General features: G+C 37.1%; 1 protein-coding gene across 3 annotated transcripts in view; it reads left to right on the plus strand.

Moving 5' to 3' along the window:
• LOC115209602 (trifunctional purine biosynthetic protein adenosine-3) overlaps positions 1-21,029 on the plus strand; it is a 57,435-nt gene that overhangs the window by 31,458 nt on the left and 4,948 nt on the right. For 2 of the 3 annotated variants that reach the window (XM_029778042.2, XM_036501470.1), the window contains exons 12-20: positions 2,331-2,556; positions 9,454-9,652; positions 10,904-11,152; positions 13,152-13,354; positions 15,074-15,227; positions 16,994-17,104; positions 17,845-17,981; positions 19,122-19,239; positions 20,449-20,588. In XM_029778042.2, the coding sequence (XP_029633902.1) occupies positions 2,331-2,556; positions 9,454-9,652; positions 10,904-11,152; positions 13,152-13,354; positions 15,074-15,227; positions 16,994-17,104; positions 17,845-17,981; positions 19,122-19,239; positions 20,449-20,588 (1,537 nt within the window). Of the gene's footprint in view, positions 1-2,330; positions 2,557-9,453; positions 9,653-10,903; positions 11,153-13,151; positions 13,355-15,073; positions 15,228-16,991; positions 17,105-17,844; positions 17,982-19,121; positions 19,240-20,448; positions 20,589-21,029 lie in introns of all 3 variants that reach the window. The other variant, XM_036501471.1, reaches the window with a different exon arrangement.

Consider the following 21,029-nt stretch of genomic DNA (forward strand, 5'->3'; position numbering starts at 1 on the left):
TATAATTTAATTATCCATAGTCTAATATAATAGTATTTCAGAATATAAAAATTCCTTCAGATATTGCTAGGAATTGTTCGAGTCAATTTCAGTGGAGGGAGCAAGTTGATTACATCGACCCTTGTACCCAACTGACACCTAGTTTATCAACCCGGAAAGGATGAAATGCAAAGTCATCTTTGGTGAAATCTCAACTTGGAACTTAAAAATGGACGAAATGCCACTAAACATTTTGTCCGGTGTGCTAACGATTCTGCCAGTTCCACTTTAATATTAGTAATATAACGAGGGAAATATAGTCCATTGTTGTTATTATAGGGCATTGTTGTGCCATTCAAGACACATTATATTTTATTTTGACATCCATTTTTGCATTGAAAATGCTGGAGTGTAAAAGTAGTTGGTGCTGCCAATGGAAGAGATGGGTATCAGAAGACTTAGCAAGTTCAAAAAGGAATTCAGACCTAAAAACTGGATTTTGCAAGGTCTGTCATTAAGGAGTTTACTTTGCAACCACGTGGTTTCAGGTTCAGTCCCTTTATGTGGCACCTTGGGCAAGTGTCTTCTACTACAATCCTGAATTAACTAACGCCTTGTGAGTGAATTCAGTTGATGGAAACTATAGGAAGCCTGTGATGTGTATGTGTGTTGCATGCACCTATAGTTTTGTACCTGGATGTTGACATCTGGTTTTACTTGAGTGAAACAGTAATACATTTACATTCCTTGTTGACATTATAACTGGTTGCTCTGCACCTTTCAAAGATTTGCGGCATACGAAATCCTTTACTTGAAAGACAGTTAAAGGTTGATAACAGAAAGAGCATCCACCTGTAAAAACCTGCCTCAAATACACTCCCATTTAAACCTTCAAACCATGCTAGCATAAAAAAGCAGGTATTGAACAAATGAACGTGAAGAATAATGATGTACTGTTTTAAAGATTTGTCTAACTCATTCATACCAGTGTAGAAAAATTATAAAAGAATAAACTGACAATTTACATTGGGTAGATTTGAAAATTCAAATATTCTACTTGAAGTGTTTAAATTGCTTTAAAGTTCAATATTTGTGTAAATTTCAATTACTCTGCTCTGAAATTGAAAAGGCTACCGAGTTTTCTCAGTTAGGTGAGATAAGATGAGTAAAATAATGTTTCTTGCTTGTGAAAACATCAAGAGATAGGATTTCATAACTGTCAAGTTTTCAAACCAATATTATTTGAAAATATTCAAACTTTGGAAAATTTGGTACAGTTGGCCATTATATTGCAATCATTTTCAAAATTGTTTAAAATTTTCATATAATGCAACAAGCTTGTTTTTGTAATGCTTCATATAATGATATATATATATATTATATTAACCACATAATATTAATTTATATTAATAATGTGTGTCATGTTTTTTTGTTTTTTTTTTAATTAAGTAAACATTGATTTCTTTCTTCATTAGCATCTGTATAGAAAATGATGTAAAACAACATAAGGAAGGATGTTTCAACTTGAAAAAGCAAAGCCTTTTTTTTGTTTTTTGTGGTTGTTTTCAATACTAAGATAATTTGAATAATAGCGATTTTATTTGTATCTTAGAACAGAACTCATTGACACAGATCTTTCAGCAGTGAATTGAAGATTTTCCCTTTAGTATATTACTGAGACTGAATATGTTTTCTCTATTGACAATAATATTATTAATTGCTAAGTTTTAACTTGTAATCCATAAGGCCCTTTGGTTATACCTTAACTGGAGAAGGCAAAAAGAGACCATTCATGTGGTCTTTCTACTCTTTTAAGTTTTGTGATATGAACAGATATGCTGTACAGACATTTTTGCCAAGGATTTGCTGATCACTGTCAATGGTATGATTTATATTATTTGTTGGCAATGAATGGTTGCTCTGTGCTTTTGAAGAACCATAGAATACAAAAGTACCCCTTGATAAAACACTTGAAGTTTGGTGTCAGGAATGCCTTGAATAAGTCTCTTCCATCCCGTATTAGTGTTGAAAAGCAAATATTAAATAAGTTTTTCCCCAGTAATAAACATGTCTTGTGTTGAATTCTTGTAAGTATGCAAATCTGGAAATATTAGGATAATTTTGATTTATATTTCATGGGATCATAAACTTGGACATTATTTTTAATCATGAAGGTGCACTGTAGATTGGGCCTTTTGCTGCCATGAGCCTAAAAACTATATACTTGTTTAGAATGAATAATATGTGCAAGCATTGTATTACTCTGCCTTTCCTTTCACTATAAAAACATATTTCTCAGAAGTTTTTTTAATGAAGAAGCTTAAAGGTTAAAACACATTGTTACGTTTCAGGGGTGTCCAGAACTTTAATAGTCTGTCCTATAAAGCAGCTGGTGTTGATATTACTGCTGGAAATTCTCTTGTTGAGTTAATCAAGCCGTTGGCTAAGGCTACCCAAAGGGAAGGCTGTGAAGCTGCATTGGGCTCCTTTGGTGCTATATTCAACCTACATCAAGCAAAGTACACAGAGGAACCTTTACTTGTGTCAGGTACAGATGGTGTTGGGACAAAGCTCAAGGTATGTCTACTTGCTTATTATTTAAAAAAAAATTTGTACTTTTTCCTGCAAGTGAATTTCAAATGGCATTGGAGATATTACGAGTAGCATTGCAAAAGAACTAGAAGTTGTAATTTGGTTAGTGTTGACATATTTAATGTACTGGGCATGACAACTCTAACTCACAATACTTATGTTGTGAAGCAAAGACATTCATTCAATGTCTAATAGTATTAGCAAATCAGAGCTAGAATTCTGAACATGTTTTGATTTTATTAAAATGCTTCAGTGAACCTTAGACATCACCATACTTGTTAAAATATTAATGTGTGAATCACGAGTTGCATATACAATATTGTACATGCAAAGGGCTAAAAAAATTTGCATATTTCAAAAGAAAATTGAGATTAGCTTTAAAATGTTAATCCTAGCTTAACTCTTGGTTTTCATGCTTATGGTGTTTTTGAGTAATTAACCTCAGTGGGTAGGATTTCTTTCTTTTTTTCTTTTTTTTTTTTTTTTTTTTTAGGAATATAGATCTGCTGTAGCCTTGAAATTTGTATTTCTACCAAGCAGTATGTGCACATGAGTTTTATACATATGTATACATTTAACTTTGTGTAAATAGACAACATGGTAAGATAACAAAGTCCTCTCAATGGAATCTAAGCAAAGGAGACTTTATAAACAACTTTAGGTCCAACACTCTTTAATCCTTTCGTTACTGTATTTATCTTGAGATGCTCTGTGTTTCTTTCAGTTACTTTAAATATAAGAAAGAATTTAGTAAAATAACTCAGTTATCATTAAGCTAGTGTCAGGAACATGAATTGTGACTAAGGTTTGGTGGAAGATTTTAATTGAAAACTTATGAAAACAAGACATTTGTATTCAGAACCAGAGCCGGTTTCAGCCAGGTTGGTAACGAAAGGGTTAAACACACAGTTTAAGATTTAATATGATGCTCAAAAAAAGATTAGCATCTATTGTTAGTAATGTAATGGGAGATGTAAATCTATCCATGGCATCCTCCACTCATGTAAATACATCATAAAGTGGAATGAGATCAGTTTACATCAATTTCAAACTTTCAGTGGGTGCAGCCATCATTACTAGATGGCTATTTTAAGTAGGGCTAGTTTCAGTCCTTTTTTTTCAGAAGCTGAATTGCTTCAATGTACAATATTTATTTGAGAGACAAACTAAGCAGCTACTTATTGGAACAAATTCATGTTGTGTGCAGATTGTGATGCTGAACCATTTCACCATCATCATCATTTAACGTCCGCTCTCCATGCTGGCATGGGTTGAACGGTTTGACAGGGAGCTGTCCAGACTCCACCTGCCTGTTGTAACATGGTTTCTATGGCTGAATGCCCTTTCTAACACCAACCACTTAACAGTTTACGCAACATCATCATCATCATCATTTAACATCCGCTTTCCATGCTAGCATGGGTTGGACGATTTTGACTGAGGGCTGGCAAACCAGATGGCTGCACCAGGCTCCAGTCTTGATATGGCAGAGTTTCTACAGCTAGATACCCTGCCTAACACCAACCACTCTGAGAGTGTACTGGGTGCTTTTTACGTGCCACCGGCACAAGGGCCAGTGAAGCGACGTTGGTAACGATCACGCTCGAATGATGCCCTTTTACGTGCCATGGGTACGGAAGCCAGTTGGCTGCTCTGGCAACGATCACGCTCGGATTGTGTTCTTGGCAGGTGCTTTTTAAGTGGCACCAGTACCTGAAAGGACAAGCTTGTATGTGTGGAAGACTGATTTTACTTAGCTTAATGTGGCTTATCCTGTACAGCAAATCACCAATCTCCCAGTCCCACGTCTGCATACTTAAATGTCACAGTCATGGTATTGGACACATCAAAAATTCAAGTGATCCACTCCATACTGGAAGAGTGCAAGGAAATAAAGGGAGTATGCATTAATCAGAAGATGGAAGGTTAGGTCAATGTTGGTCAGTAGCTTCTGTTTACTGGACTGAGAACCTAGTTATGGGTTCAAACTGGAGCTCTGGGTGGAGAAAATCTTGGGAGCAGTCATGAACATGGTGACCAGTCTCACTCAAAACTAGGTTGAAAACAAGCTGCCCTTGAAATATTGGACAGAAGTGGTTAACACCTACCACATGGCTGTCATGCTTTGTCCCACAAATCCTCTGGCCACCCCAGAATGTCTGGTCTTTCATTTCTTGTTGAAGAGACAGTTTTTGCTAGTTGAGGGATCCTTCTGCTGCTAACAAAGGCTGTGCAATCATAGGATCCTGTAGCTGATGATTCACAGTCTCTTACTGAGGCTGACATTGCTGCAGAGATTCCTGAATGATGGTGAATAGATGTCGTCTCCCGTTTATGCATCATATCACTCTGTAACTCCTCTCTTTGACCAAAGTACAAAGCAAAGTTTAGTGTTTGGCACCTGACATGTTGCCTGACACTCACTGCACTCTACTAGCTAAGCAGCATAGACGGGTCTTGGTGTTTGATCCCTTGTTGCAACCCATTGTCATTTGGCGCAGACAAAATCATCGTCGTGTTGATATGGTTTTTACATATGAATTACCCTTCCTGTTACTAACTGGGTTAGTGGACTGAGTGCAGTTTATCATGCCACCAGTGCTAGAGATGTTACCTACAGCAAAACTAAAGAATTCCTGCTTCCCTATCTTATTTGGAATTACTGCTCCCCCACTTCCTAGAAGAATTGCTTGTAGTGCAGTAATTGACAAAATCAGCACCGTTTGCTAATTGCACATTTCAAATAACATTCTTTGGCGTTAGGAAGGGTATCCAGCTGTAGAAACTCTGCCAGATCAAGATTGAAGCCTGGTTCGCCAGCTCTCAGTCAAATTGTCTAACCCATGCTAGCGTAGAAAGTGGACGTTAAACGATGATGATGATGATGATTCTTCATTCATAAATAATCTGTATGACTGTTTTCCTAATATTACTGAATTTTGCTGTTTAATACCTTAATATATTTGGGCTTGTGAGTGCTGGTGCCATGTAAAAAACACCTGTGTTGGTGTCATGTAAGAAGCACCCATTTAAGGCCATGTAAAACCACTCCTGCCATAAAAAGCACCCATGCTGATGCCTTATAAAGTGGTTGGTATTAAGAAGGGCATGCCAAAACAGACAATTTGAGCTTGAGCAGTTGGCCAGCTCTTATCAAACCATCCAACCCATGCCAGCATGGAAAAACAGACATTGAATGATGATTATATTCACTCCACTCTGTCTCAAAAAAACCCCCATTAGTTCTAATTCTTAATCCATTTGGTTTGTAGACCATGATTTAGACTCATTGGTTGATATTCACTACAATCTTAAACATGGTTGTGGCTATCTTCTGACCTCAGTTGCTAAATTATTGTAGCCATCCTCAATGACAGAGATGCTGTGACTATTTACTAATCACAGAAACAGTCACTATGCCTATTTACTGACCACAAACTGGAGCCTGGTGCAGGTCTCCAGCTCACCAGTTCTGGTCAAACCATCTAACCAATGCCAGCATAGAAAACAGATGCTAACTGATGATGAATTGCAAAGTTATTGTGCAGGCACTTGAGCCCCGTGCTAGTAGGGTGCTAAGAGCACCATCCAAGTGTGATCGTTGCCAGAGTGACTAACTGGCTTCTGTGCCGGTAGCATGTAAAAGGCACCATTCAAGCGTAATCGTTACCAGCATTGCCTTACTGGCACCCGTGCCGGTGGCATGTGTAAAGAGATTCGAACAAGGTGGTTGCCAGTACCGCCTAACTGGCCCCCATGCCGGTGGCATGTAAAAAGCATCCACTACACTCTTGGAGTGGTTGGTGTTAGGAAGGGCATCCAGCTGTAGAAACCTTGCCAGATCAGATTAGAGCCTGGTGCAGCCTCCCAGCTTGTCAGTCTTCAGTCAAACCGTCCAACCCATGCCAGCATGGAAAGCAGATGTTAAACAATGATGATTATTAAGAAGTTAAGTTTGCCGGTGGCACATAAAAAGCACCCACTACACTCTTGGAGTGGTTGGTGTTAGGAAGGGCATCCAGCTGTAGAAACTCTGCCAGATCAAGACTGGAGCCTGGTGCAGCCATCTGGTTCGCCAGCCCTCAGTCAAATCATCCAACCAATGCTAGCATGGAAAGCGGACGTTAAACGATGATGATTATTTACTGGCTACAGCTATTACAGCTACCCTTTGTCTGACACAATCTAATTTACGATGTTTCTTCCCTGTGATTCGAGTCTTTACAATGTGTCTAGGATTGTGTTATGTCTTCTCTTTTGTGTATACATTTAATAGTGATTTCTCAAAATCACATAAAGCCACATCTACATAAAAAGTGTACTCACTTGACCTAAAACCTATTTACTGACTATAAAGACTCTCCTGCATCTCATGTGAACTTGCTGACTCTGCTTTTATCAGATAATGACACTCAATGAATCCTGATTGCCTAATTTATATTACCTGAATTTTATTGCTCACATGCTTTTCTAAATTTACCTGTTTGTTTTTTTCTTTTATTTTCCTAAAATTCCCTCCCTTACATATTCAACTCATTTATCACTCCACTTTCCACACTTTTACTTGTTTCATTCACTGGACTGCGACCATGTTGGAGCACTGCAACAAAGGTTTAGATGATTAAATTGATCTCAGTATATATTTCAAGTTTTTAATACTGCAAGCTGGCAGAATCATTAGAACACTGGGTAAAAAGCTTAGCGGCATTTCATCCATCTTCACATTCTGAGTTCAAATTCCACCAGGGTCATCTTTGCATTTCATCCTTTTGGGGTCAATAAAATAAGCACCAGTCAAATACTAGGGTCGATGTAATTGACTTACCCCCTCCCCCGAAATTGCTGGCTTTGTGCCAAAAATTTGATAACCAGTATGTACTTCAAGTTTGGTACTTATTTAATCAGTCTCTTTTCGGACAAATCACTAAGTTATGTTGATGTATATAAATCAACACTGATGGTCAGGTGGTAAGAGACAAATGCTAACACAGGTGCACATACAGGAAGGTGTCATAGCCGACAAATGGTGTAACAGTTCTATAGTCAACTGTTACAAGGGAAATGGAAGTACCTTCATCCTCATCATTGTTTTTATGTCTGCTTTCCATGCTGGCATGGGTTGGACGGTTTGACTAAGGACTGGTGAGGCAGAGGCTGCACCAGGCTCAATCTGATCTAGCAAAGTTTCTACAGCTGGATGCCCTTCCTAACACCAACCACTCCGAGAGTGTAGTGGGTGATTTTACATGACACCGGCACAAGGGCCAGTCCGGCAGTTCTGGCAATGACCATGCTCAAAAGGTGTTTTTTACGTGCTACCTGCACTGAAGCCCATCTGGCAGCACTGGCAGAGATGGGTAATTACAGAGGTGTCATGTTACTGGACCAGATCGTGAAAGTTACAGAAAGAGTTTCAGTTCATTAAATTAGGAAGAGAATTAGCCTAGATAAGATGCAGTTTGGTTTTGTGCCAGGGAGAAATACCACTGAAGCTCTCATTCTACCACGGCAACAGCAGGAGACATTTTTAGCTAAAAGTAAGCTTTTGTACATCAACCTGAAGAAAGCTTTTGACAAGGTGTCTCACTCTGTGATATGTTGGTTGCTAAGGTTCTAAAAGCACGTGTATATTCATAACTGGGCCCTTCACCCAATTTGTCCCTGTCCCCCTGCCTCCTCATCTCCCTATTATTTTCCCTCCTTCACTCTTCTAACTACTGTGTTATTCTGTCAACTGATATTTATAACTACTATTCATCTGTCTTTCTGTTCTGAGTTCAAAATTCTGCCAAGGTCATCTTTGCTTCTCATCCTTTTGGTGGGGTCAATGTAATTGACTTACAAACTCCCCCAAACTTGCTGGCTTTGTGCCAAAATTTTAAACCTATATTGTCTAACTACTGTAAAACTACATATTTCATTTCCTATATTTCAGTTTATGTCTCTATTTTCCTTACAACCATATCCTATTGACAGCCCAACACTTATTCTTAACACTGTCCCTCTCCACTGACATCTTCCACTGATCACCCGTTCTATACTACTAGTTAACTCGCTCTCTCACCTGAACCACATCTGTTAACCCCTATACTTCATTCTTAACACTGTCTCATATTTATCATCAAGCACCACCTTTGTTCACCAATCACTATATTCATTCCTAAATACTTTGACACTTCCACCCCTATCACTTTATTCCTCATATTCCACACCATTGCAGCCATTACCTACAATTACCTATTTCCTTCTTACCTCTCATCCTTCTCCTGTCTACTGTTTACTGTTATTCTACTGCTCTTCACCTTTCTTTACTGCTAGTCATCCTAACTGAGCCACTGCTATGATCCCTCCACCTTACTATCTCCAATTGATGCCTTGCTGTGGAACTGAATCTGAAACTAGCTTGTTGGAAAGCAAACTTAACTTCTTAATCATCATCGTCAATGTTTAACATCTGCTTTCCATGCTGGTATGGGTTGGACGGTTTGACTGAGGACTGACAAGCCGGGAGGCTGCACCAGGCTCCAATCTGATTTGGCATGGTTTCTACAGCTGGATGCCCTTCCTAACGCCAACCACTCTGAGAGTGTAGTGGATACTTTTTACATGCCACCAGCATAGGAGCCAGTTAGGCATCAGCCACACTCGAATGGTACTTTTTACATGCCACCAGCATGGGTGCCAGTAAGCGGCACTGGCATCAGTCATGCTCAAATGATGCTTTTTACATGCAAGTCAGGCAGCACTGGCATTGGCCACACTCTTAAAAATGGGGCTAATTGTCTCAAAAATTATGAAATCAGAAGTAACTGGAGGTTTTCATATGGGGCTCACTATCAGGGATCATTTTCAATTGAAACTGTTATTTTTTAATTCTATCAGGTTGCACAGAACGTTGGCTTTCATAAATCTGTTGGAATCGATCTTGTTGCTATGGTAGTCAATGATATTTTGGCTCATGGTGCTGAACCGCTTTTCTTTTTGGACTATTTTGCTTGTGCCAAGCTTGATGTGTTGCAAGCTAGAGATGTGATTGAAGGAATTGCTGAAGGTTGTAAATTATCTGGATGTGCATTAGTGGGTAAGTAGTTAATTAATTTACTATTTTTTGTCAAGCCTCTGTCAGAGGAGGAAAGGTGACCCTCATGACTTTACGAGACCACCAAACTTCATATAGGGAAACAGTGGAGTAATCTTCAGACTAGCGTCTAGGCCAAAATGCTAACAAAGAATAGATTCTACTAAAGATACCCAAAAGTCAGAGGATTGTATTAAACCAGTTGATAGATTAAGAACTGCTACAGTCCATATGATGGGCATTCACAGTCTGTTTATTCAATTTCACTTACAAGTTAATGGATCAGTCAAGGAGATAATGTCATTGGATTGGCATTGAATGGGATTCACAGCAATGGGTTCAAGTTTGGAAAATTATTGAAGTAAACCAACTCTCATATGACATGTTCTTCCATCTCAAGGAAGACTTTAGGTATATGTGGAAGATATTTACCCAAGGTAAACAAACTGCCGGCATCAGTTGTTAGTTGTCAGAGCACTGCATCCTTCAAAACTTCCATGCTTCCTGAGATTCGCCTACACTACACCTGATTTTCTCCCCTCCATACACATGCAAGCATGTATGTGACTCATACACTGTTCACTTTCCAGACATTTGTACATTACTGCATATACTTTATATGCACTTTTGACAAGTTGTGGTGCACCTGAGCACTGTATACAATAATTTCATTATTATTATTATTATTATTATTATTATAATAAGGTGACACGGTGGAATCAACCCTTGACCACATGATTCTGAAACAACTTTTTTGACCACATGGCCATTGCTGAGCCAATGTACTCAAGGGTGTTGTGTTAATGTTTATAATTCTAGTTCTCAGTCACACAGCTATATATGTTTCCTTAAATCTCTGTAAAATTTCCACAATGGTTTCAATAGATTATGGGACAATATTTACTGTAGCCTCATTCAGCCATATCTTGGTCTTGCACACTACATGGAGATCTCACTAGTGCTGATGCCATGAAAAAAAAACACCTCATATACTCTGTAAAGTGACTGGTGTTAGGAAGGACATTCAGCCACAGAAACCATGCCAAAGCAGATATTGGAGTACAATGCAGTCTTCAGACTCATTGGATCCTGTCAAACCATTCAACTCATGCCAACATAGAACATGAATATTAAAAGAGGATGATGATGGTGAGGGGGATGAGGGTGGTGTTGATGATGATGATGACTTACTGCAGAAAATAACAATTCTGCTTGTAATTATTTTTTTTTTCTTTATCTATATAAATATTTCAGGTGGGGAAACTGCTGAAATGCCTGGTATGTACCAGAAAGGGGACTATGATTTAGCGGGTTTTGCTGTTGGTGCTGTTGAAGCCAAACAATTATTACCTCGACTTGCTGACATTACAGTAGGAGATGCTGTCATTGGATTGGCATCAAGTGGAATCCACAGCAATGGGTTCAGTTTAGTTCGGAAGATCATTGAAGTAAACCAACTCTCATATGATATGCATTCTCCCATCTCATCAGGAAAGACTTTGGGTAACATAAAATTTAATTATAATTTTTTTTTTTTGCTTTTGAATGTTTTATACTTTTTCATATTGAACAATTTGACATTTCTGATATTTGACAATTTTCTGAGGAATCTTAAGAGTCAACCCTGCCATGTTCATTTTGCCTGAAAAAGCTTATCTTTGTGTTGTCTAGGTCACATAATTCCCCACGTTAGCAAAGAATTTGGGGTTTATTTTTATATTGTTTTTATGTATAACCAAAAGCTTGCAGCTGTTTGCTATTCAAAAAACATTCCTACAATATTTAATGAAGTTGTGTTCATAATTGTTAGCATGTGTTAAGCTAGGGGAAGAAAAGCTCAGCCTAATTAGGGCATGTTTTCTTCCCATGAAGATGACTTCAAAGACTTAAATAGACAAACCTGTTTAGCTTGATATTATAAATCTCCTGTCTGTATATTCTAGAAACATATTTGCTGACATTTAAGACACAAATTTAGAATCATCAGAAAAGACATAAATAAATCTCAAAGCAAATTCAACTTTAAATAATAGCATATAACACATTGGGTTGAATGGAAAAGGAACAGAAACCTGCATGTGAGACATGAACCTTTCACCTTCTGTAACCCAGACAGACATGCTACCAATCATACTAAAGCAACCTCCTATCTTTCTAATTTTTAAAAATGGGTTACTGTAGATGTATGGTTCAAATGCTGCAAGCAGCTTTCTGCCATTTTTAAAACTCCAATGGGTTTTTAATCCAATGAGTTAGTTATAAGCAATTATTTGTATCATTAATAAAGATTAAATTTCATATTTCATGATACTTCTACATGTGTGTACTAAATGTGAACAAACTTTCTCATAAGATTAAGATATTCAATTTGATGGCAGAAAGACAAAAGGTTGCTTCAGTGTAACTGGTAACACACTTGTCTGGATTACAAGAGATGTGTTCCCAATGGTTTGTGTCCTACAACCAGTATTATACCGCCCCCACCCCCTCCAATCAAAGATGGTTTTTCACCTAGGGCAGCGGACTTGCGGTCGGAGGATCGCGGTTTCGATTCCCAGACCGGGCGTTGTGTGTGTTTATTGAGCGAAAACACCTAAAAGCTCCACGAGGCTCCGGCAGGGGGTGGTGGTGATCCCTGCTGTACTCTTTCACCACTCTAAAGGCGGTGCTCCAGCATGGTCGCAGTCAAATGACTGAAACAAGTACAAAAAAAAAAAAAAAAAAATCTATTTATGGTATTTCAGAAGAAAATGTGGAGATAGAAGCCAAGTGAAACAAATGAATGTTGCTTCTATGTATCAAAGACATCTAGATTACTTGCATATTAGCATTTTCAGACTTCAGTATATAAAAACATTATTTTAGAAATTTTGTAAATCCTTATCAAAAAATGTAGAAAATATTATTCATGAAAGGATAATAACATAAACTAGTCTTGATAATGTTGTGTGTACCATGCATGCAGTTTTGGCTTTCATAGCTCTCTTCCTTTACATGACTTACTACTGATTTTTGCGCCCTCTTTTACCATTTTCCAACTAGATGTAGTGCACCTGAATGCTGTATATATAATAGTCATCATTATTATTATTATTATTTAGTAAAAAACATTCCAGTCTATAGAAGACTAAATGTTTAGAATGAATAAGTGTTCTATGCAGTTCAACATATTTCTTAGCACAATTTGGCTAGATCAGTGGTTCTCAACAAGGTTCCATCTGATCTAAGGAGGTCCAAATAAGATTTTGTTGTTAAAATCGGTTATACTTCTACAATGCACCAAATATTTTAACAATTTTCTTGTACAATTCCTAATAATGTTTAATTATAAAAATGTTATAGGGTTTTTCTAAACATTGAATGGTTGTGAGGGTTTATCTAAGTAAAATAAGAATCAAAGGTAAAAAATGGTTGAGATCCTTTGGGTTAGATTCATTACTATTTTATATATTATTGAATAATTCTTCACAAATGTTATTTATGTTCCAAATTTCTGTTGCAGGGGAAGAGTTATTGTGTCCAACTAAGATTTATGTGAAATCTGTTTTACCTCTCATGAGACAAAACCTTGTTAAAGCGTTTGCACATATTACTGGTGGAGGCCTCGTTGAAAACATTCCAAGAGTTCTCCCTAGAGATTTAGCTGTTCAACTTGATGCTATGGCCTGGAATGTTCCTCCAATTTTTGGGTGGCTTCAAATGAAAGTAAAATCATATTTCAGTTTCTTCACTTATTTTTTTCATTCTTTTCTTCTTTTTTTTTTAATGCATATTTTGTATGTAGGCCATACCACCAATGAATTGTAGTGGAATTACAGCAAGATTATATTAAATCATTACTTTCTATAATTAACAATACAAACATCAAAATTTAGATTTTAACCTGCTTTCAATAGGAAATCCCAGTTGACAATTTCTTGCTGCCTTTCACTGTAAATCCACTCTAAGATTAAAATCTGCATAATTCAAGATCAAATGTCTGACAAAAGACTGTCAGTTAAAAAAATAGATCTTAACTATAGATTATTCAAATTTTTGAATAATCTGTTACAACATTTCATCTAAATTTTAATCTGTCTAGAAAGATTGAATTTTAAGAATTTGAATAATAAAGATGATAATTTTATAGTTGAAAGTATCTGCATTTATGAATACTGAAGAGATGAAAGTGAAATGAGATAATAATGACTGATTATTTCGATATTGTCAAGAAGGCCGAGGGTGTCTTAGCATCACTCTGCAAGATCTTTGTCAGCCGCTCTTCAGCTGTCTATTTAAGGCTGTAGATGGCTATGGTGTGGGCATACTTGGAATTTGCTTCACCAGTCTGGAACCCCTATCTTGTTCAGGCCATCGACCTCCTGGAAACTGTTCAATAACGTGCAACCAAGCGAATACCCTTCATCAGGTATCTACCATACTCTGAACACCTTGCTTCCCTGGGCATAGATACATTAAAGCTCCAACGTCTGACAACTAACTTGGTAAACATCCAAAAATTATTAACCATTTTGCCAACAACCACCTTGAGTACCTCTTTGAGCTCCATGTGTTGAACACACATGGGCATGCCTACAAAGTCAGACAACAGCACATGACTTTCAGAAAGAACTGTGTCATGCAGTGAGATCAAGCTCAAAACTTCTTTTTATCACACAACTATCACTATTCCTATGTTGGGAAAATGAGTAATCTTTAGCATTATCTCTGTTTTCTCTATCTATTTTGAGTTCAGATCCCTCTAGGGATAACTTGGCACTTTATCAATCAAAGGATGATAAAATAGCTACCAGTAATATGCTGGGATCAATTCATTTGGCAAAATCTTTCTCATGCATGTAATGGTTTAATTTTTACCCGCCTGACTGGCTCCCATGCTAGTGGCATGTAAAAAGCACCATCTGAACATGGTTGATGCCAGTGCCACCTGACTGGGCCCCCATGCTGGTGGCACATAAAAAGCACCCACTACATACTGGGAGTGGTTGGCATTAGGAAGGGCATCCACCTGTAGAAACCTTACCAGATCAGATTGGAGCTTGGTGCAGCCTCCTGGCTTGCCAGTCCTCAGTCAAACCGTCCAACCCATGCCAGCATGGAAAGCAGATGTTAAATGATGATGACGATGATGATAACGTTTACTACTAGCTTTTTTTGTTTTTTTGTTATTCGTTTTTTGCCTCATTTTATCTTCTTGAAAGCCAGACATTTACCCCCATTTTATATCTGCCTGGATGATGCTGTGATGAACTGAAGCTGTAAAATACTTCTAACAATTACAAATATCATGCTTGTTTGTTTTTTAATCTTTCCTCTGCTTAAAAATTATAAACACTGTTAATATTGACTTATTAATTGTGATTTTTAACCCTTAAACCTAGCTCTAATCCTTATTACTGAGATTTATTTGGTTGTTTTAAACAGGGAAAGGTTTCTGAAAGTGAGATGGCAAGGACCTACAATTGTGGAATTGGTGCTATACTTATTGTTGAAAACCAGCAAGCAAACTTTGTTAGGAAAAGTTTAGAAAATTCTGGAGAAAAATCTTGGATTATTGGATCAGTTGTTAAACAACAAGGTAGGTCTCTCTTCCTTTCTCACATCAATCCTTAATTAGTTTGATGATTTAAACATCTTGCACCAACAGTGAATTTTATTGGTGTGGATAGACACCAAATTTTGTTATGCAACCATGATATATTACTAAGTAATTAAAGGTTTATTAGTCAATACTGTGTCCTAGCTGTGTTAGCAGTGCTATTCATTCATGCTTTTTCTTTTAAGTTATCTCTGCAGGCTTTCTATAGAAATTATAGCCAGCATTGAAGGTTACAACATATCATATACGAATACATCTATTTAAACAATGCAATCAAAGACAGAAAAATAGGCAACAGGTGTATCAAGAGTTGAATAGAAAGAATACGACAAGGAGAAAAGTTGCACGAAAGCAGAGTGAACAGAAAATAGACAAAAACTAAATGGATGGGAAATTAGACAACAACAAAATACACAGAATATTCAGAGCTGAGTTTTCCTCTTCAGTCAAAGATGCAAAGTATAACAATTTCATGCCAATTACCTTTGATACTGTTCAATTTTTGCAGGTGCCAGTATGTTTATTAAGCTACTGGGAAAAAGCTAGTGAATGTGTGCTAAGACAGAAAGAAACAAGACATTATATAAATACAACAGACAACGAATTATGCATATATAACAGCAGTAGACCTTACAGCTATATGCACACAAAGAAAAAATAGTAATAATTATACATATACCATAAATACAACAGAAAGAGCTTTGCAGCTGTCAAATGAACTATGAGGGGTTGTGCAAAGAGAGAATAGAGTTAAGTCCTGAGGACATCTTGAATAATGTAACCTCAGACATACTTTTCCTGTAAGCAGGATGGAATGTCATGACTGAAATAGACAACAGGATACTCAGGGTATAATAGTTGTCGTATAATCCCAGGGAAGATTTGGTGATGGATCAGACTTATCCTGTAATCAAAGCCATTTAAATAAAAGTCATTTTTTTTTCATTAATGTATTTAGGACTTTTTTTGTTTAATATTTGGTTTGCAAGATTCTTGATGTGAACTCATGTTGAAGCATATATTGTATTTCAGTAGGGTCATTATGCCAATAATTAACACATCCATTGGTTCTATTTTACTTCTGTTATTTATATATTAGTCAATTGGTTAATCAATCTAACCAATTAAATAATTGATTGTTTCATTAATCATTTGGTCAGTCAATCACTTAGGTATTTCAAAGTCCTTTCATTGTCATTTGTGATCTCATCCATAACATGCCCTCTATGCTTCAGGTTAGTCTGTTGTCTCACTTTATGACCTCATTGATGAGATCACAAATAGAAATAAAAGGACTTTGACAAACCTAGCTGGTTGATTGATTGACCAAATTATTAATCAATCAATTGATTGGCTAAATGGTTAACCAACTTACAAACAAAAAATAATGCAGTGAAACAGAACCAGTGTGTGTGTATTTGTTATTGGCATAATGACCCTCCTGAAGTTAGGACTATTATCCACTGCTGTACCTTTAAAACCATGAAATGAGGCTGCTATTTCCAGCAGGTTGATCAGCTACATAAAGGCATGTTGTTGGTGTGTATGGTTATTAAAAGTAAGGAAATTATGAAATATTTAGAAAAAAATCTTATAGAACATATGTAGCTCATCCTGAATACAGACTCCTTGGATGAAATGTTCAACAGAAATTATATATGGACTGAAGCCAACTAGAATCTTTTTATTTTGATATCTTTGTATATTTTCACTAAAATGAAATCACCAACAACTTCTATTTACAGATAACCTGAGTGTTAATTTGATGAATTTGGCTCCAGCATTGCAGGGCAGTTGTATTTCAAAGTTAAAAAATGACCAGAAGAAAAAAGTTGCTGTACTCATATCTGGCTCAGGTAATACATATATTTTCATTGCCATCAGGCATGGCTGAATGGTTAAGAAACTTACTTCTCATCATGTGAGTCTTTGGTTCAGTCCTACTGCACAGTACCTTGGGAAAGTGTCTTTCTCTTATCTTAGCCTCAGGATAACCAAAGTCTAGTGAGTAGATTTTGTTTGTTCCTTCTCAAGCCACGCCTGGCTCATAAGGGCCTGTTTCCCGGTTTCCTTGGAGTATAGGTTCCCCACCTGGATGGGACACTGGTCGGTCGCAGGTGAGCTGCAAGATGCAGGAGGAAAGAATGGCAGAAAGTTGTGGCGAAAGAGTCAGCAGAAGTTCGCCATTACCTTCTGCCAGAGCCGCGTGGAGCTTAGGTGTTTCGCTCATAAACACACACATCGCTCGGTCTGAGATTCGAACCCGTGATCCTTCGACTGCGAGTCTGCTGCTCTAACCACTAGGCCATGTGCCTCCACATGGCCTAGTGTGTAGATTTGGTAAACAGAAGCTGAAAGAAACTTGTTGCGTTTCTGTCTGTGTGTACCTTTGTCTAGACATCATATGACGGTTGTAAATGAGCATTGTCATCTTACAAACGAGGTTTTTCATTTCCAGTCTCCCATAAAGAAAATGTTTAGCTATGAGAAAATATTACCTTGCTTGTAAAGCTGATTACATAAGCAGTTGTAAAGACAGTTTCAGTTTTGTAATAATTAAGTAGAAATTATTTTTTACTAATCTATTTTATTCCAGGGACGAATCTCCAATCACTGATAAACTTTACCCAAAATCCACAGAACAATAGCTCAGCTGAGATTGCCCTGGTGATTTCAAACAAGCCAAATGTCGGAGGTCTTAATCGTGCTCAACGTGCTAATATTCCTACCATGGTTTGTACTGCTATGATCTTTTCTTTATCTAAACATCAACAAATACATTTTTCCATTAGTGCCTTGGATTTAAGAAATCCAAGCATTTGATTCCTTTATTGTTTAGATGATTTGAGAATTGAATTAAAACAATGAATGTGCAAAATTGCACAAAAAGTGAGTAAATTCGATATCAATAAAAAATAACTGGGTTATTTCCATTTCATAATTGAACAGTCAGTATTAGGAAAGGCTTCTAATTTAAATATATTTTCTCCATCAGTAAGAAAATATCTAAATTCTCAATGACGTCTGATATTACAGTATTGACCAGACCATCATATGCTGTTAGACACTGCTGGTCACAATGTGCTTCAAATTCTGTCTTAATTGCACCATTCTTTTCCATCATGACCCAAGTTGCTTAATTAGATTGTCTTCTCATCATTGTAGAGGCTTTCCAAATAGCCCTTTCCAATCTCTTGAATACCACTCGGCAACTGTATGGGTCCACCTGTTGTCTGTGAACCTTGTGACATGTCTGGCCCAATAGAACTTGTGCTTTCAGTATTCCATGACCACATAGTTCACTCTGCTCTGTTGCCAAATTATCTCATTTTGACTATCCTCTCATAAGGCTATTTCTAATATATTCATGGAAAATTCATGTTTTTATAACATAATACAAAATTGTTAGGGCAGATGTCTTTCCTATCATTAATTTCTAAAAATATAAAGTACAATTGATAATGATTTCTATGCTTGGTAGATAAATCAAAGCAAGCTATGTGTTGTAACCTGCACAAGGACATAAGCAATAGACTAAATTGTCCAGCCTATTGACTACTCAGTCAATACAACTTGTTTTTATGGATCATAACTTGATACATATAATGCCATGTATGTAACATCCAGTGGTTGTAAGCTCTTGGAATGCTGTTTGTGATATGGTTTCAATCCCCAGTCGACCAATTTCACTGATTCCTCATACTTTTCTCTCTAAGTGGCACTGTTGTTACTTCTCTCTCTCATTTTCAGATTTCTTGGAATGTGGTATAGAAAAAACCAAATACCTAGTCTTCAGCAATACAGCACTGCTTCATTTTGTTTATATTTTTTTCATTATATATGCAACATTTAACATTTTCATATTTTCTGTAGGTCATCAACCATAAGGAATTCAAAAGCCGAGAAGCGTTTGATGAATTTGTTCATGAAGAACTTATTCGTGCGAAAATAGAGATTGTGTGCCTTGCTGGTTTCATGAGAATTCTCTCAGGTAAGATCTACAGAAAGCCTTCAAAGATATTAATGTAATTTGTCTTTGAATGTTTTGTAAACATAGAGGAACTGCTGAAAAGTAAGAGACATGGAGGTACTATCATGAAAGGCTTTTAAATGTGGAAAATGCACAGAAGAGAGAGTATCTACTAGTCGTAGATCTAACACAAGTTGGCAGCAATATGGTTGATAAAGTATTTAAGGATATGAGGGCAGGTAAAGCTACTGGTCTATTGGTGATACTCACCGAGATTATTAAAATGTCTAGTAGAGTAAGGTACTCTAACTACCCATATAATCAGTCAGGTAGAACAGGAAGATGTTAGTAACTGGAATAGTAATATCATCTTTGACTGCTGTGGAGGCAAAGGTGATGCATTGGATAAGGACATTACAGAGGCATCAAGCCAAAGGATCAGTTTATGAAAATTATTGAGAGTCATCACGCAACTAATTAGGAAAAGAATTAGCTTAGATGAAATGTAGTTTGACTTTGTGCCAAAAAGTGATACCACAATGTTTTGACTGTTGTATCATCCAGCATCCTTCAGATACTTCTCATGGGCAATAACATACTCAGAATTTTGAATCAGAATATTTTACCAAATTCAAGGGATTGTCCTACAGAACAACCTGATAATGAATGTAAGAGATAACATCAAGTGTTCAGTGTAATAGTTTACCCAATGTGTATGAGTTCAGTCTCTGCATTAGTCACACGCATGCACACATGTGAAGGTGCATGGTCTAGTGATTAGGGTGTTGCGGTTTCAATTCCCAGAGTGATGATTGGAAATAAGTAAAAATTGACAAGAAAGGCATCCACCTGGAGAAAATCTGCCTTATAGAATTCCATTTGCCTTATGCAAGCATGGAAAAGTAGATGTTAAAACAACGATGATGAAGTGGAAGAGGAGGGCTTCTTTCAATTTCTACCCATCAGAAACCATTCACAAGACTTTAGTCAGCTCTGGGTTATAATAGATCTTTGTTGCAACGTACTGCACAACAGAACTGAACTCAAAAAAGACATGATGAACAAAAACCTGGAATGTCTTTGATCATAGGTCTACTTTAGCAGAGCTGGCTGAGGACTGAACAACACACTCCATGCTTTTTTTTTAAAGATATATAACCTCATTACTAATCCAATATCCATGTTTGTTTTACAGATGAAATCTATATTTGATTTTTTTTTCATTTACAGCTCCTTTTGTAAGGAAATGGCAAGGGGCAATGCTAAATGTACATCCATCTTTACTTCCATCATTTAAAGGAGCGAATGCACACAAACTAGTGCTTGAAGCAGGTGTAAAATTGACTGGATGTTCTGTACATTTTGTTGCAGTAAGTGTTATCACCATTTTTTTTTTTATTGTAGTTTGTAATTTCCTCGTCTTCAACACTATATCTCATGAAACTTCACTGTACTTATGATAAACATGTTGAATATATATATATATATATGTTTGAAGGCGCATGGCTCAGTGGTTAGAGCGTCGAGCTTACAATCGTGAGGTTGTGAGCTCGAATCCCGGACCGGGCTGCGTGTTGTGTTCTTGAGCAAGGCACTTTATTTCACGTTGCTCCAGTTCACTCAGCTGTAGAAATGAGTTGCGACGTCACTGGTGCCAAGCTGTATTGACCTTACTCTTTTCCTTGGATAACACTGGTGGCGTGGAGAGGGGAGGCTGGTATGCATGGGCGACTGCTGGTCTTCCATAAACAATCTTGCCCGGACTTGTGTCTAGGAGGGTAACTTTCTAGGTGCAATCCCATGGTCATTCA

This window comes from Octopus sinensis, linkage group LG3 (genome assembly GCF_006345805.1).
Source record: "Octopus sinensis linkage group LG3, ASM634580v1, whole genome shotgun sequence".
NCBI lineage: Eukaryota > Metazoa > Mollusca > Cephalopoda > Octopoda > Octopodidae > Octopus > Octopus sinensis.